At 41.2% G+C, this 14,949-nt stretch overlaps 1 protein-coding gene across 1 annotated transcript; it reads right to left on the bottom strand.

Annotated features, from left to right (window-relative positions):
- Positions 1-980: 980 nt before the first annotated feature.
- On the bottom strand, positions 981-4,522 carry LOC104210387 (rhamnogalacturonan I rhamnosyltransferase 1-like). The gene is made up of 8 exons (XM_009759285.2): positions 3,635-4,522; positions 3,183-3,250; positions 2,967-3,055; positions 2,701-2,866; positions 2,322-2,611; positions 2,041-2,245; positions 1,796-1,953; positions 981-1,561 (listed from the first exon to the last, which is right to left on the bottom strand). Exons 1-8 carry the CDS (start codon positions 3,960-3,962, stop codon positions 1,306-1,308), a joined length of 1,560 nt encoding a protein of 519 aa, XP_009757587.1. The 5' UTR covers positions 3,963-4,522; the 3' UTR covers positions 981-1,305.
- Between the last annotated feature and the right edge of the window lie 10,427 nt (positions 4,523-14,949).

Genomic DNA, 14,949 nt, shown 5'->3' with positions numbered 1-14,949 from the left:
TGTAACCTTCAATTTTATATGGCATTATACCCAATATTGACTACAAAATAATTGGCCTTGTCCTCCCCCACTAGTCACATCTTACCAACCGCATATACATGGAAAATTGGTAATAAAATTTTCTCTCAGCCTCTTTGTATACATCAAGACCCTCTTGGCCAAAAAATCATTACTGAAGTCTCATGTCTTAAGCACTCGAGAATATACAATAAGAACCATTCTAAGCACTCGAAAATCAATGAAGCAAATAAAAGTTTGTAGTCCCTATAACCTGCCTAAGTAACTATACAACAACAAACAACAGCCCAGTGTAATTCCACAAATTGAGTCTAGGGATGATAGGATGTACGCAACCTTACCCCTATCCTGGAAGAACTGTTTCCGATAGAACCTCGGCTAAAGAAAATGAAAGTAGCCTTTGATACAAGTAATATCAAGACAATATATTTAGAAAACTAAATTGAAGATAGCAATAGAAAAGTAATAGCAAGACAATATATATATATATATATATATATATATATATATATTAATGCCGGGGGCACAAAAATTCGTAGAAGAGCAGTTGGCAAAGGAGACGAATGGTGTAAAAGATAGTAGAAACACAGACAAGAAAAAAAATAATTGTAAGGGAGTGTTGAGGAAGAGAAGAATGAACCCTAAACTAAGGTATGGGACGGGAGAAGTTTTATTGTGTGCCTCACACAACTTGCATTAGTTGTGTGAGACTCCTTTTTCTCTCACAAATTTGTGGATCCCAAATCTTATACTTCTAGGTCTACAAAATCTGGGTCCACAAAACTGTGAGATAAAAAAGATGTCTCATGCAACTAGTGTCAGTTGTATGAGACACAAAATAAAATTTTCCATGATGGAAAAAACCGTGAGATAAAAAAGATGACTCATACAACTAGTGTCAATTGTATGAGACACAAAATAAAATTTTCCATGATGGAATCTTAAAATTGTTGGGTCCGTACTGCCAAGTAAAAGAAATTCTATATTTCACCCCTCTGTGTACACTGCCGTAGAGTTGATGTAACCCTGCAATGGCAGGGAAGCTTCTATACAGGAAATTTGATTATTAATTTATGTAAAAAACTTTTCAATGTACTCTCCAGCATGCTCTCGAGTCATCTCAGCCCGTCGAAGTGCACCTCCCACTAAACTTCAAGAGCTGCTTCAAAGCAAAACCCTGCTTTCTCACTGTTGTCTCAAGGTGTTGAGAGAACTATTTTCTCTAGATCTATCACACAACTGCATGGTTGTTTTCTTTTTCTCGCCAAATGTAACCACCACCTTGATTTAAATGCTGCTACTTAGCGTTTCATCCTCATTAGATGGTTCTAGACACTCCCATGGGTTTGAGTAGAAATAATCTTCTTCTTTCGGTCGGTCTGGAATAACCAACCTCTTGGTAGGGTTGCCCATACGTTCAGCATGAGCTTCCTTAACTGAGTTAGAAAACTCATCCCATGTCAATGATCCAGCATTATGTTGGTCTATCAAATCCACTAGAAGCTTTCTATCCAACAAGATCGTTTTCCTATACCCAAGATATCTGCATAGAATGGTAGAGATTTAGATAGAAGAAGTAACAGAAACGCTACAACCAAATCTTTACTATGTACTAAGACCGGCAAACCAATAAGAAGACACCATATGTAGCTAAAATTGTACTGAATACATACTGGGCATTACTAACAATCAAAAGCATGCCAGGTAACGCAAAACAAAAGGATATCATTTATCTTAAGCATTTGAGCATATAAAAAAGTTCATCAGATGGAAATACCTGCGATGTCCTTCAACAACTTTGGCCATGTTTCCATCATATGTAGGAACAAAGATATCACTCTCCAATGAAACAAGATAGTCCAATGCAGCCATTTGAGAAGAGTGGTTTTGAAAGAACATAAGGTCAGAAGGTTCAAGTAGTGTCTCCTTCCTCACCTGCTCAACATAAAATAGCTTAAACTGTGAGTCCACAAATTCAGGTAACATTAGCAGCTAAAAAACTAGATTGCACTTTCTAACTACCAGATTAGGATAAGCTGCTGTAAGACTAGCCATTCTCCTTTTTCCGCCATATATCTCTCCAGCGGCAATGTAAACTTGTATGCTGGGATCAATGTCCAATGCCCTTAAAGTTAGGGCAGTTTCTTCAGGTGTCAACGGACAGAGACCATCTCTCCTTTTCAAATCTGAATTTATGATTTTTTCTTTCCACCATGGATAAGCGTATCTGCAAAAGGATTAAATCAGCCCAAGAGTGACAAGACAACTAAAGATCACCACTTAATACAAGGATATAAGTTTACCTCATTCTTGTCAACTCGTCAATCTCATCCTTATTACATCCCTGAGAACAGCCAGAGAAGGCCAGCATATCCATTTCGTATCTCAGGTGCAGTACCATAAAAGGGCCCTTTTGCCTGAGAAGTCGAACAACCTTTCTGCCCAGCTCTTCTATCTGAGGGGTGAATTTCAAGGCACTAAAATTTACTCGACAACGCAGTTTTTGAATTTCCATGGGTTGACCATTATTGGCAAGCCGAGCATCGGTTCTGTTTAAGTGAACAACTTTGTACTTCCGAATTAGGGGAAGAATCTGTAATCAGCAAATGCGGCAATTATTACTCACAGAAGATTATGTGAGTTAACAACACCATCAAAGACCCGTGGCCTAAACCTACAAACCTGATTGTGGTAGTAAGAAATATCAGACCAACTGATAGGAGGCATGGTGTAAATCATTCCTAGCTCTACTCTCCTCTTCAATCTTGGGGGTAGCTCTCTCAATATTCGAACTTCATCTCTCAAGGATGATATAAAATGATCAACATCAAAAATATCTTGGAATTCACTGCAAGTTCAACAGCATTGTTAGTGTACCACAGATCATTACCCTTTGTTTTTTAAGGAACCAATCTATAATTAGAATCAACATACTCAAGGAGACACACCTTGGATCAGCCCAAAATGAGGTTTTATCCAGCTCAGGAACTATGAGAGTCACATTCAAATATCTTGCAATAGTAACCATATCACATATCTGCAACAAAAAATACAGAGGAATGAGGGGAGAATTAAAGAAACTTAAAACTCACAACCGTTACTCTTATCGGATTACATCAACACGTGCCACTAAACTGATATTTATCTTAAGTAAAGCCACTCACCGCAGAACGCATTTGATTCAGCCCTCCATTGCATGAAACCATAAGGTAACCGTTATTTTTGTAAACCCCTGGATTCAAAAATAATTATGACAACAGTCAGGACTCAGATACTCATGAGAAAACAAATATCCAAGGAACCAAATTCTCAGCAAGCTCCTTTGCTGTTTTATTTGGACCATTAGCGTTGCACAAAAAGCTAGAACAGCCTGAATAGGACCTTTCGGTGACTTCAACTAAGATTTACAGGCAATATATTCAACAATTCTACCACATATTTTACAAGTAACTCAATTTATAATTAGCACCATGCCACAAAAGACTGATGATCAGAAAACACTCTTTACATGTCACCATAATGTATGAAGTAACACCCAACGGCTATTTCACAATTTCACCAAAAATAGCCCATCAATGCTCTACTCTGTCACAGAATATGTTAAAAAGCTACTCACTCTTAGGTGGAAGAACTCTAGCAGGGACCTCGGGCGCCGAATTGACAACAAATGAAGCAGCAGACTCCTGTGAAAAACAAGAAGGCCAGCCTTTCAAAACCCTAGGACCCCAAGTCTCTCCTAAAGTCATCAATTGAACCACACAAGTCCACAACAGTATCGACGTTGTTGCCCTTATCATCCATAACTTCATTCTAGACCGTGACATCATTGAACTTTTCAGTTTCTCCACACGATTATCACCTAAAGCCACTGCTTTGAAACCCATTATCTTCTTCCCCTCCTCTCTGTCCTCCAATTCACTCTTTTTCCCCTCTATTCTGCACATATCCCACCCATACAAACTCCACTCTACTCAAAATTCTTATCTATTTACTCCAAAAAAGCTCACTCCTTTTTGATAATGTAGTATCCAAAATAACTCAGAAACGAAAGGAAAATATTTTCTCTTTCAAGAAAATCCTAAGAGAAAACGGAAGCGGATCAAATCCGAGCAGCAAGAGAAAAGATGACAGAAGTTATTCTTTCAGAAACGTGAACAAAACTTGGATTATTAGATCTTTCAGAGAATTTTGCTTTTCGAAACAGCACCAGAAACCCTAAATTTCTCGCACATTAAGGGAAAAATGGACCAAAAGTTCGATCTTTGAGTAATAACGGAAGCGAACCCTAACTAGTTATTCAGTTCTATTTTTTCTAGAGCAAGAAAAATCAATTAAAAAAGAATAAATGCGCATGTGGCGGAGAGTTTGGAAGATTTTCCGGCGAGACGGTGACGTTCGCCGGAATCTGGTGCCGCCGTCGGTGGGCGATAAGAGAAGGAGGGAAAGAGAGATTGTGAATGTGAAGAGAGAGGGAGAGAGGGAATAAGAACACGCACATGTTCTTAATTTTAGGGGAGTGATTTGGTGTGTGGTTATAGCGGTTATCACATGCGGCAACTTCCACAGTTCTCTTCCTGTTATTTTTCCATTTCCCCTTTTATGTATATTTTATTTATTTTATTTTATTTTATGTTTTGTTTTTTTCTTTTTCTACTTTGGTCTAGCACTAATATATAGTCTTGTTTGACAGCAATGATTATTATTTTTATATTCGTTCTCCTTTGGGTTCATTTCCTAAACTAAATAAATTAGTGTCATTGACCTTAATTTTTTGAATTTAAATTGGCTGGAGGCTATCTTTGTTTGATTATGTCATATCAATTTCTAATGTACAAATCATTTGAACAAATGGCACAACCTTATGAAGCATGTCACTATAATGTGATTAATATAATGTAATAATATGCTTAGACCAATTTGTTCTTTGTGAAAATAAACCATATTTATCAATCATGTAAAATCCTCTTAGAGACACAAGTAAGTCCATTTAACTCTTTGAATAAGAAAAAGGCAGTTTACGGGAAACAGTTTCTTTATCTCTATGAGGTAGGGATAAAGTTTGCGTACACACTACCCTCCTCAAACTGTATTTATGAGATTAAACTGGGTTTGTTGTTGGATAAGAAATTAAGAGCCAAGATATTTGTACAATTAATAATTATAAGCTAAATATATAGACTTTTTTTATTATGTAAAATATTGCAATTAAAAAGGTTCAATCAGTAATAGAAGAGCAATATCATTATTATTGATCACTATCTTTTTCTCTTCACATGAATCAAACTTGTTTATTGCAAAACAACTTGACGAATTGAAACTTGATCAAAGCTAAGATTAGACATTTTACTGCCAAATTAAGCCATTGGTTGTCAATCTTTTTCAATGTGCAAGGGACAGGATAAAAATAAAACATTTACTTAAAAATAAATGAACTCAATAGAAACAAAACAATGACAACAACAAAAACAATAGCGACCCAGTATAATCCCACAAGTGGGGTCTGGGGAGGGTAATATGTACGCAGACCTTACCCCTACCCCGAAGGGAAGAGAGGTTGTTTCGAGGAGAAACAAAACAATGAGAGGAAAGATAAAAGGGGAGCAAGAGCAACCATTGGAGTATGAAACCGGGCACATTAGATTCCTCCTTAGCAGTGGCGGAGGCAGGATCTCCACGAAGGTGTTCAAAAAAAAAAATTGTAGCTAATGAGAATTGAACTCACGACCTTATGTATATTTTGAACCCCCTTAACCACTAAATTACGCTTTTGGATTATGTTAAAGGTGTTCAAAACTTAATATATATAGAGATAAAAACTAAATTTTACCTTATATACACAATGTAATTTTTCGGCGAAAGGTTTCGTCCCGCTCCTCATGTTAGAACAGAGTTTTGATGAACTGAGAACCACGGCAAATAAGGAAATATAACCAATAAATGATAGCCAGCTAAATTGCTATCGGTTAGGTCCCATTTCAATAAAAGTCTAGTCAGATGTGTCAAAAATCGAGCCGTATAATATTACACGTGGCACCGTGAGATGACCGTACAACAACCTTCGTATCGCCCGAATTATAATGGACATAGAGACACCGACAATATCTCGCGATATTTCTGCGGCTGCATTTAGAAAAAACCTTTATTTTTAATTTTTATTTTTATCCTTTTTTCTTTTGACATTCTTATCACGAATTAGTTGGCTCTTCCTGTTTTACTTTTTTGGCTTTATTCACTACGACATGAAAGTGCAGCTGAAGAGTGAACCGATCCCTAATTTATCTTTGCCTTTGTAAATACATCTAAATCACACTCTTACTGATCCAATTGCAAAGAAATAACATTTTCTGTCTGAGTATGAGAATTGTTTAACCAAAAAGTACTAGAACCTTTTGACTAAATCAATTAATAATGAGAAGAGGAAAATCTTAGCCAAGCATAATCAACCTCAGATCTACAAATATATAGCGAGATAATGAATAAAAACAAAAAAACATTCTAGATTTCTTGATGTTACAATCCTATTTTTTATAAGAAGAGAGAAATATCAGTTTACATCCTTCAGAAGAGGAAATTGTAAGAGAAAGAGTTGAGAGGAAAAGTCCCGACCCCTTTTTCCGAGAATCCCCCTTCTATATATAGTTCTTAGAACTTTACTGTGTTCTTTAACCAACATATTCTGACATGATGGTCTTTTCGTTGTTATTCGAGTACCATTTTTGCTTGACATACACTGTTGATGATTGGACTGAGGTTGGCCGTGGTGCTTCTGCCATTTCGCCACATAGGCGAGGTCCTAGCTTGGTCGACCACTGTGGCCAGATTTTGACCCATACAGTTAGTCTCTCCGTCCGTCGAGGTTGTCCCTTGGCGAGCTTGGCAGACGGACTTTGTAGATTCAAAGGCTAGGAGAAATCTGACTGTTCATGCCTTGAACGAGGTTTTTAGATCGAGGCGATGGCGCAACACTTCAACGATGCCTTTGTTTCGTTGCGTCCGTTCGGAGTCGAAACATTGTGTTGATTCGAAACGTCATTTGTAGTTATTGCCGTTATGGCACACATTTCTTGGGGATTGAACCGTTTCACGCCTTATCAGTGCGAATTGGCGACTCTTGGGTTTCCCGCTTGGGGCATTTATATCCCTATAAATAGGGGAAATACCAATCTATTGACATACTTTCTTTATTTATCAAAAGAATTTTGCAACTTTTCTTCTTCCCCGATACTTCAGATTTTCGATTCTCTCTTGTCGGTCAGAAATTGGCATCTTCGTCTTCCCTCTTACTTCCTTTGTTCATTCGTTCTATTCAATTGAGACAAATGGCTGCTACTTCTTCCCACGCTAACAATCTTGCCGCAGTTCCGACACCGGGAAATGATGTTCTTGTTCCCAGAGGAGTAGAAGTAGTAGAGGATAAGGAGGTTCCAACGGCGACTGAAATATTGCCTCATCCCGAGAAGCCGTGAACCGATTTCAATAGCCCTGCCGGAGAGGAACCGGAACTTGTTTCCTCTATTATGAATGTGGTGGTGATTGCGGAGCTGAAGGTTTGGGGGGATTCCGCACCACATCGGGATGTTGTCGGCGGTGGGAGATGATATCATACATTTCGACCGTCCAGGATATTGTGTGTTGTACGCATATCCTTTTATTGTCGGGTATATGCTTCCTCTCCCTTCCTTGGTGGTAGATTTTTGCCATTTCTACGAGGTGTGTCCGGCTCAACTTTCGTCGTACCTGTACAAACTGTTCCTCATGCTACTCAAGTTCGTGGAGCTTACCGGTCGGGAGATCACTCTGAGACCCATGCTCAATATTTTTGCCCCTCAACTCATTCGAGGCACGATGATTCACATGTGTCATCGAGGGACGAAGAGTCTGGTGGTGAAGATGGACGATAGAGCCAACCATCGTTTCTACGAAAACTACTTTTATGTGCGGGTCGAGCACCTTGTGGTGGATTCTGCAGGGTTTCCCAAGAGATGGAACTTCGCACGTAAGTTTTTGTATCTTTTGTCGGAATGATAATCGACCGTTTTTCTTTGGGCAGTATTGAACTGTTTTACTTTTGTAGCCGCGAGACTAACCCTTGCACCTGTTGACGATATCCGCAAATGGGTGAATGTCATTTTTTTCTCATACGGCGGGAGTTCGCGGATGGTCGTCTTTTTATGAGAAATATGGACGTAACCCCTTACTGGTAAGTAGTTTTGCCGCAGTTTCTGTTTTCTACTTTGTAATTTGGCTCTGTTGCTTATACGAATTTTATCGTTATTAGGGAGAGTGCGAAGGGCGAGGGCTCCTCCACATGCATTTCGTCAGCCGACATTTTCTGCTCGGCCCATAGCAAGGTCTGCTATCCGACCTATGATAAAGGCTGCTCAAGTTGAATCTACGGTCGTAGCCGTGTGCACGGAAACTGTTCCTCAATCTGGGGCTCCGACTCCTACTACCTGCTCAACGGGGTAGTCTTCCCGTGCTGAGGACGGGAAGGGCCGTCAAAGAGGTGACAAGTGGAGTCCGAAATGGCTCCTTCAGTCGTGGTATGTTCAGAGGGCGGCATCCCCTTGACGGAGTCGGAGATGAGGGACGAGGCTAAGCCGTCTACAGAGGTCGAGTCGGTTACCGTGAACAACCCACCGACAGAGACTCTGGCTGTTATGATTGACCAACAGACTACTGCGATAGGGAGTCGGAATCCCGAGGTCATTGTTGCTACTTTGGGCGGGCTTTTATCTCCCGGGCCGGGTCTTGCTTCTTCCTCGGCCACAGAAAGGGGAAAAGGTGTCGTGGTTGATGACTATGAATCTAAATCCGATCTTGATCTTGATGATGTCAGGATATTTGAGGAGGGCCTTACTCGTACGGTGGTACACGCGGGAGGCCCGACCCGTATACTTGAAATCCTATTGGAGATTAACCTTCTGGGAGATACAGAGGACTTGGTATCGCAGTTTGACCTTTTGTGCTCTGCCACCAAGTGTGGGGCTCTTTGGGACGTCAATGATGTCGATTTGATGCATGAAGTGGCTGCTATGGGCGTGAGGGTAAGTTCTTCCTCTTTCTTTTTGCATTCTTTTTATCTTTGGCGGCCTTGACCTTTACCAACTTTTTTCGTCTTCCAAACGTACATGGTGGAGATTGAAAATGCCCTCAAGGCTAACACTCGGGCCAAAAATGTTCTGATGATGTTAGAGAAGTATCGGCGCTAGCTCAACAAGTGTCGTGAGATGCATGAACGACTGAGGGCGAATGCCGGTGATCGATCTCTTGGTGAGGAACTAGAGAAGAGGGATCAGGAGCTGATGCAGGCTATTCGTAGGAATAGCGAGCTCGATGAGCAACTTCGTGTAAAGGACGAAAAACATGAATTGGGAAAAGGGGTTGCCACAGAGTGTGAGCATCTTCAGGCGATGGTGCGGTCGTTACAGTCCGAGTTGGATCTTAATGCCATCAGAGTCGAGGCTTTGAGCGCAGAGTGGATGGGAAAATTAGCCGAGCTGGAGAGAAAGGTCTTTGAGTTTGAGAGTGTCGAGAGTGACTGGGCGTCGGCTTCGGCCAGGACGGTGGCTTTAGAGGATGTTATCCATGTCCTTCAATCTGAGCAGGAGTCTGAGAGGGCGACGACTACGCTCAGGGAAGCAAGGCTCGAAGAGCGTATTAGTGACATTGACCGGGAAAATTCAACTTTGGGAGATGGGGTCGTTGTTCATGAGGCTGAAAAGGCATAATTGTTGGCCCGAGTTGAATCTGCCTCCATCGTTGTTCCTCACCATTTGCACGAAATCTGGGTTCATGTTGAAGCCCAGCGGGACATATACAAGAGTTTGTAGAAGCGAGCAATGTTTCTGAGATCGCTTATGAAGGAGCTCGGGCGAAGGCACGAGAGGCTCGTGTTAACTGTGGTTATGATCCCGCGACACTAGAGGCCGGTGAGGATGTTGATCGCTTACCAAGTCACCCGCATTAAAGTGTCGAAGTTTGGCCCTTCGATTGTAATACCTCTCGATTTGTTATTTCTGGGCAGCCAGTCGAACAGAGGCAGTTTCACATTGCTCATCCAATAGTTCTAGGCTCGTATTCATGGCCTCATCATTCGATTTCTTTGTCGCATATCAAAATCTGATGCTTGGCTCCCCAACTTCGACAAGTATTAAAGCTTCGGTGTCATAAACCAAAGAGAACAGGGTAGCCCCAATACTGGACTTCGAAGTTGTGCGATATTCCCAAAGGATTTCGGATAGGACTTCTCTCCATTTTCCTTTGGCATCGGAACTTTTCTTAAGGTTTTGTATTATGGTTTTTGGTGGTCGATTCGGCATGCCCATTTCCACTAGGGTGATAAGGTGTTGATAAGATCCTTTTGATCTTGAGGTCTTTGAGAAACTTGGTCACCTTACTGCAGACAAACTGTTTTCCATTGTCGCAGGCAATTTCGGACGGTATCCCGAATCGACACATGATATGGTCCCAAATGAAGTCGATGACTTCTTTTTCTCTGACCTTCTGATAGGCCTTCGCTTTAACCCACTTAGAAAAATAGCCAGTCATAAATAAAATAGATTGAGACTTACCTAGCAACGATGGAAGGGGGCCGACGACGTCCATCCCCCACTTCATGAATGACCATGGGGATAAAACCAAATACAGCAGCTCCCAGGGTTGATGAATCATCGGAGCATGCCTTTGACACTTATCATATTTTTGCACAAACTCCTTTGCATCATTTTCCATATCAATCCAGTAATAGCAGGCTTTAGACCAACGATTCAGCGACTGAGTGATTCCCACACGTGCCTTCATGGACTTCCCTCAAAACATACTCGGTATCACCCGGTCCCAGACATATCGCTAGTGGACTATCGAACATCCTCCTGAGTAAGGTTCCATCTTCGGATAAGCTAAATCAGGTTGCTTTCGTACGCAGGGATCTCGATTTCTTTGGGTCTGAAGGAAGTATTCTGTTCTTCAACTACTCTATGTACTTATTTCTCCAATCCCAAGTCAAGCTTGTGAAATTAATCTCGGTATGTCCTTCTTCGACCACTGACCTCATTAGTTGTACAACAACCCCCAAATTGAGTTCTTTGTCTTCGATTGATGAGCCTAGGTTCGCGAGGGCATCGACTTTGCTATTTTGATCTTGAGGCACATGTTGCAAAGTCCATTCTTTGAACTAGCATAGAGTTACCTGTAGCTTGTCCAAGTATCTTTGCATTCGCTCTTCCCGAACTTCAAAGGTCCCATTAACCTAATTCACAATGAGGAGGGAGTCGCATTTGGCTTCGATCACCTCTGCTCCCAAGCCTTTTGCTAGTTTGAGACTTGCAATCATGGACTCATATTCGGCCTCATTGTTAGTCAATTTAATAGTTCTAATAGATTGTCCAACCATGTTACATGTGGATGGTTTTAGCACGATGCCGAGTTCTGACCCCTTTACGTTCGAAGCACCATCCGTAAAGAGGGTCCAGATCCCTAAAGATTTTTCAAGTTGACTAAATTCTCTTTCGACCTCGGGTACTACGTCCAGCGTGAAGTCAACCACGAAGTCTACCAAGATTTGAGACTTGATAGCTGTTCGGGGTTGATACTCAATATCGTACCCGCTGAGTTCCACGGCCCATTTGGCCAATCACCCCGAAAGTTCAGATTTATGCAAAATATTTCGAAGGGGATAAGTTGTTACAACACATATGGATGACATTGAAAATATGATTTTAATTTCCTAGAGGCTCTTATCAAAGCGAGCGCTAATTTTTCTAAGTGAGGATACCTAGTTTCGGCCTCAACTAAGGTTCGACTAACTTAATAGAGAGGGAATTGCGTACCTTGTTCTTCTCGGACCAGGACTCCACTCACCGCTATTTCTGAGACTACCAAGTACAAGTAAAGTTGTTCATCCTTTTTTGGGGTATGAAGCAATGGCGGGCTCGATAAGTATCGCTTTAGTTCCTCCAAGGCCTGTTGGCATTCCGGGTCCATGCAAAATTGTTCTTCTTTCTAAGCAGCGAGAAGATTCAGTGACTCCTGTTTGGGGATCTCGAAATGAATCGCCCTAGGATAGCTATGCGCCCGGTCAGCCTCTGCACGACCTTTACATTATCTACAACCTTGATATCCTCGATAGCTTTGATTTTATCGAGGTTTATCTCAATTCCCCAATTGGACACCATGAAGCCGAGAAATTTGCCTGAGCCAACCCCGAACGCACACTTTCTGGGTTAAGCTTCATATTGTACTTCTTTAGCATATCGAAAGTCTCCTACAAATGCTTCAAATGGTCCTCTTCTCACGGGGACTTAACTAGCATGTCATCAATATAAACTTCCATAGATTTCCCTATTTGTTGTTCAAATGTTCGATTTACTTGGTGTAGATAGGTCGCACCAGCATTTCTTACTCCGAATGGCATTACATTATAACAGTAGGTGCCATACTTAGTGATAAATAAGGTCTTTTCTTCATCCTTCGGGTTCATCTGTATTTGGTTGTACCCGGAGTAGGCATCTCGTGGCTGGCTGTGGCGTCGATCATACGATCGATGTTAGGCAAGGGAAAAGAATCCTTGGGGCATGCTTTATTCAGGTCTTTATAATATACATACATTCTAAATTTGTTTTCCTTTTTAGGGGCTACTTCTACATTCTCTAACCATTCGGGGTATTTTACTTCCCTGGTGGATCCTATTTTGAGAAGTTTGGTTACCTCATCTTTGATGAAAGCATGTTTTACCTCATGCTGAGGCTTTATCTTTTGTCTTACCGGGAGGAACTTTGGGTCCAAACTTAGTTTATGAGTAGTGATATCCGGTAGGATCCCTGTCATATCGAGATAGGACCAGGCAAAACAATTCATATTAGCTTTAAGAAATTGAATAAGTTTTTTCCTGAGCTCGGGAGTTAACCCCGTGCGCAGGTATACCTTTTGATCGGGAATATGCTCGATAAGTATGATTTGTTCCAGCTTTTCGAACAATGACTTTGTGGCGTCAGAATCATCAGGGATTATAAAGGATCGAGGTATCATACAATCATCATCCTCGTAAGTTTCTAGCTCCTTGGGTCGATGCTGGTGGCTGTGGTTACTATTTGGACTCCTGTTTTCCCTTTGAATCTGATCCCTTTGTTGATGAAAGTGTCGATACCGGTATCACTTCATCCATTGAAAACATCTCTTTGGTGGCATGTTGTTCTCCGCAAATTGTCTTGACTCCCTCCGACATCGGGAACTTTAGAACTTGGTGAAGTGTCGAGGGTACTGCCCTCATGTTATGGATCCAAGGCTTTCCGAGAAGTGCAGTGTACCTCATGTTACCCTCGATCACATAGAACTTTGTTTCTTGGATTATCCTCGCCACGTTTATTGGCAAAAGAATTTCACTTTTAGTGGTTTCGTTTGCCATGTTGAATCCGTTAAGTACTCGAGCTGTAGGCATAATTTGATCTTGTAGGCCGAGTTGTTCTATGATCCTTGATCGAAAAATATTAGCCGAGCTACCTGGATCAATCAAAACACGTTTAACCTGAATTTTACTCATAAAGATATATATTACTAGTGCGTCGTTATGAGACTATTAGATCCCTTCTGCATCCTCATCATTGAAAGACAAGGTCTTTTCAGTAAGTAGTCTGAGTCTGTTTCTCTCTTGTAATTATCAACTTGGTGCATTTGAATACCAGTCCTTGGGGAATATCGAGTGTTGTAGCTCTTCTTGCTCGTTCTTCCTGTTTGAATCTCTATTTTTGAAGTGATTCTTGGCCCGATCACTTAAGAGTGCTCAAAGATGCCCCTCGTTAAATAATCGGGCTACTTCTTCCCTTAGCTGCCTGCAATCTTCTGTTTTATGACCATGGGTGCCATGATATTTGCATATTTGGCTGGGGTTTCTTTGGACCGGATCGGTCTGCAGAGGTTGAGTCTATCTAGTATCCTTGATACGTCCGATGGCTGATACAATGGCCGATGCATCTACACTGAAGTCATATTTCGATAATCGGGGAGATTTTTTAGGCCCAAGCATCCTTGTCAAATCCACCTTTGCTTACGAGTCCCCGTGAACTTTAACCTCGATCATTTCCTCGCTCATTCCATGCAAATTTTCATCCAGATCCCTACCTCTTCGGTCTTCATCGTACGGTTGATATCGATCTCTATTCGACCTTGGTTGTCGATCGATATCCCTCTTGATTCTATCCATGGGTCCGTTAGGATAAGCAAACCTGGAGGGAGTTCCTAGTTGATCATCCTTGACCATGATCTTCGACTAATATTGATTATGTACATCGGCCCAAGTGACAGCTGGATACTCGATCAAATTTTGCTTCAACTGTTGTGAAGCTATGGAACTCCGAACATTGAGACCTTGAGTGAAGTCCTGAACAGCCCAATCGTCGATAACCGGTGGCAAATCCATTCTCTCTATTTGGAACCGAGATACGAATTCCTTGAGCATCTCGTTATCTCTCTGCCTTATCTTGGATAGGTCCGACTTTTTTGTTGAAACCTTAATGGTTCTGGCGTACGCCTTTACAAAGGAATATGCAAGCATAACAAACGAATCAATAGAATTATATGATAAATTATGGTACCATATTATAACACCATTTGATAGTGTCTCCCCAAATATTTCAGCAATACGGATTTAATATCGCCATCTTTCATGTCATTTCCCTTGATGGCGTACATATACAAGGTGACATGTTCGTTTGGATCTGTCGTCCTGTTATACTTCAGAATCTCAGGAATACGAAACTTCTTAGGGATTGACTTCGGAGCCACACTCGGGGGGAAAGGTTTTTGGACAAACCTTTTGGAATCAAGCCCTTTCAACATCGGTGGTGCCCCCGGTTTTGATCGACCTTGGAGTTATAAGTTTCCACTTTCTTATCGTTTTCCTCGATCTTCTTTTCCCCTATCTCGATTCGCTTT

The sequence above is a fragment of the Nicotiana sylvestris genome, chromosome 3 (genome assembly GCF_000393655.2).
Source record: "Nicotiana sylvestris chromosome 3, ASM39365v2, whole genome shotgun sequence".
Taxonomy (NCBI): domain Eukaryota; kingdom Viridiplantae; phylum Streptophyta; class Magnoliopsida; order Solanales; family Solanaceae; genus Nicotiana; species Nicotiana sylvestris.
The sequence above is the reverse complement of the archived record's forward strand: the minus strand, read 5'-3'. Positions and strand labels throughout refer to the sequence as shown.

What these genes read in the sequence shown, in the direction of transcription:
- LOC104210387 (XM_009759285.2), bottom strand. Translation starts at nt 3,962, where the DNA reads ATGTGCAGAATAGAGGGGAAAAAGAGTGAATTGGAGGACAGAGAGGAG. An exon ending in TGAATCAAATGCGTTCTGCG is followed by an intron (nt 3,056 to 3,182) that starts GTGAGTGGCTTT and finishes TTTTTGTTGCAG; the next exon opens with ATATGTGATATGGTTACTAT. An exon ending in TCATTTTGGGCTGATCCAAG is followed by an intron (nt 2,867 to 2,966) that starts GTGTGTCTCCTT and finishes TTGAACTTGCAG; the next exon opens with TGAATTCCAAGATATTTTTG.